Raw genomic sequence first — 1,565 nt, 5'->3', positions numbered from 1 at the left:
TACTTTATCTGAAAGGCATAGGGTGAGAAAAAGAGGGGAGAGATGGAGAAAGAGAGAGAGAGATATCCCTCATCTGATTTTTTCTTCAAAGGCCAGCAACAGCAGGGTACAGAAAGCTCAACCCAGGATTCTAGATCTTCATATGTTTCTCCTATGTGGGTGGCAGCAACCTATGTACTTAAACCAGCTCCTGCTGCCATCTAGGATATGCATTTATACAAAGCATAACCAGAAGCACAGGTGGTATTCAAACCCAAATGGGGTGTGGGCATCTGAAGCAGCATCTGTGCTACATGTTCACCCAAATACCACTCTGTTTTTTACTCAGTTTGTTAAAATTCGAAGCTTTGCCATGGTATGTTTTGAAAAAATATTAATTATCCTTTTACTTGAACTGATTAGTATCAATGGACTGACAGTGGCATAGGCATTGACCACAACACCCTGTACACCCAGGATAACTGAGTCATATGACCACAGTATCAGGGAGGAGAATGAGATGATGAAGTCCACCCAGTACATGACCACAAAGAAACTCACCAGCAGCAGGATGGTCTGGGTGGCCCTTTTCTCTGGGGAGAATCTTGGGGAGAGGCTGGTGTTGTGAAGGTGCTGGGACCTCCTCTGATGCCTGAGTAAGAGGATCACCATGTACACACTTGAGAGCAGCATGACTCCCACCAGGAAGACATCCCTGGATGTTAACACTGTGAAGATCAAACTCCTGATGCTAGGGCTTATGGGGTAATATGAACAATATTTAGTGAGAACCATCAGATTGGTTTGGGTCACATTGGAAGATGCCACAGTGTGGAAGATTGTGCTAGTGCTGAAACACAAACAGAGAAACCATAATGAAAGAAATAAATAGAAGATGAAATGTGTGGATTTATACTTGAACTGTGCCAACCAGGAGGTGCTGGAGCTGATGGTGATGGCCTGGATGATGCTCAGGAGGCAGGTGGTGCAGATGGAGAGGCTCCTCATCACCCTGATTAGGTAGAACAAAGCCTTACACTTGAAGTCATTGAAAAAATTCAGGGACTCAAACAGGTCTGGAGACCTCAAAAACAGCACAGTAAGAAGCATCACTGTGTGTACAAGGGCCAGGTGACAAGTGATTATGTCAGTGAGCTTTGGCTTGTGACACTGCGGGCGTGTGAAGATGTGGAAGAGGAGGAAATTGTTGGATGAGATTCCAATGCCAGCTTGGCAGAGAATACAGTTATTAATAGCCACATGAGCAGAAAGTGTGCTCATCTTATTAACAGTTAGGAAACACAGGCATGCCTGAAAAGAAAACAAATACAGTAGGTCTCATAGGATCAGTAAGTATTACTCTGCATACTAGAAATCCACTTTTTGTGTTAGCTTCCCATCTTCAGAATGGTCTCAGATTTCTGTTATTTTCAGTTTCCATACCAGAGATTCTTTATGTGAAGTCTTCAATTCAGTAGAGTACTGTGAAATCACTGCTTTCAGTTAGAAAGAGAAAAACAAAGCATGGGCAATATAATTAGATACTGAATTTTGATCAGCATTAACACATGTTTATTGCTAACAAA

The 1,565-nt window shown here is 42.6% G+C and overlaps 1 protein-coding gene across 1 annotated transcript; it reads right to left on the bottom strand.

Annotated features, from left to right (window-relative positions):
• Positions 1-324: 324 nt before the first annotated feature.
• On the bottom strand, positions 325-1,260 carry LOC149120563 (vomeronasal type-1 receptor 90-like). The gene has a single exon (XM_089321428.1). It carries the CDS (start codon positions 1,258-1,260, stop codon positions 325-327), a length of 936 nt encoding a protein of 311 aa, XP_089177554.1.
• Between the last annotated feature and the right edge of the window lie 305 nt (positions 1,261-1,565).

This window comes from Oryctolagus cuniculus, chromosome 19 (genome assembly GCF_051225735.1).
Source record: "Oryctolagus cuniculus isolate XC-2025 breed Fujian yellow rabbit chromosome 19, ASM5122573v1, whole genome shotgun sequence".
NCBI lineage: Eukaryota > Metazoa > Chordata > Mammalia > Lagomorpha > Leporidae > Oryctolagus > Oryctolagus cuniculus.
Note: the sequence above shows the minus strand (reverse complement) of the source record. Positions and strands in the feature narration are given on the sequence as shown.

What these genes read in the sequence shown, in the direction of transcription:
- LOC149120563 (XM_089321428.1), bottom strand. Translation starts at nt 1,260, where the DNA reads ATGAGCACACTTTCTGCTCATGTGGCTATTAATAACTGTATTCTCTGC.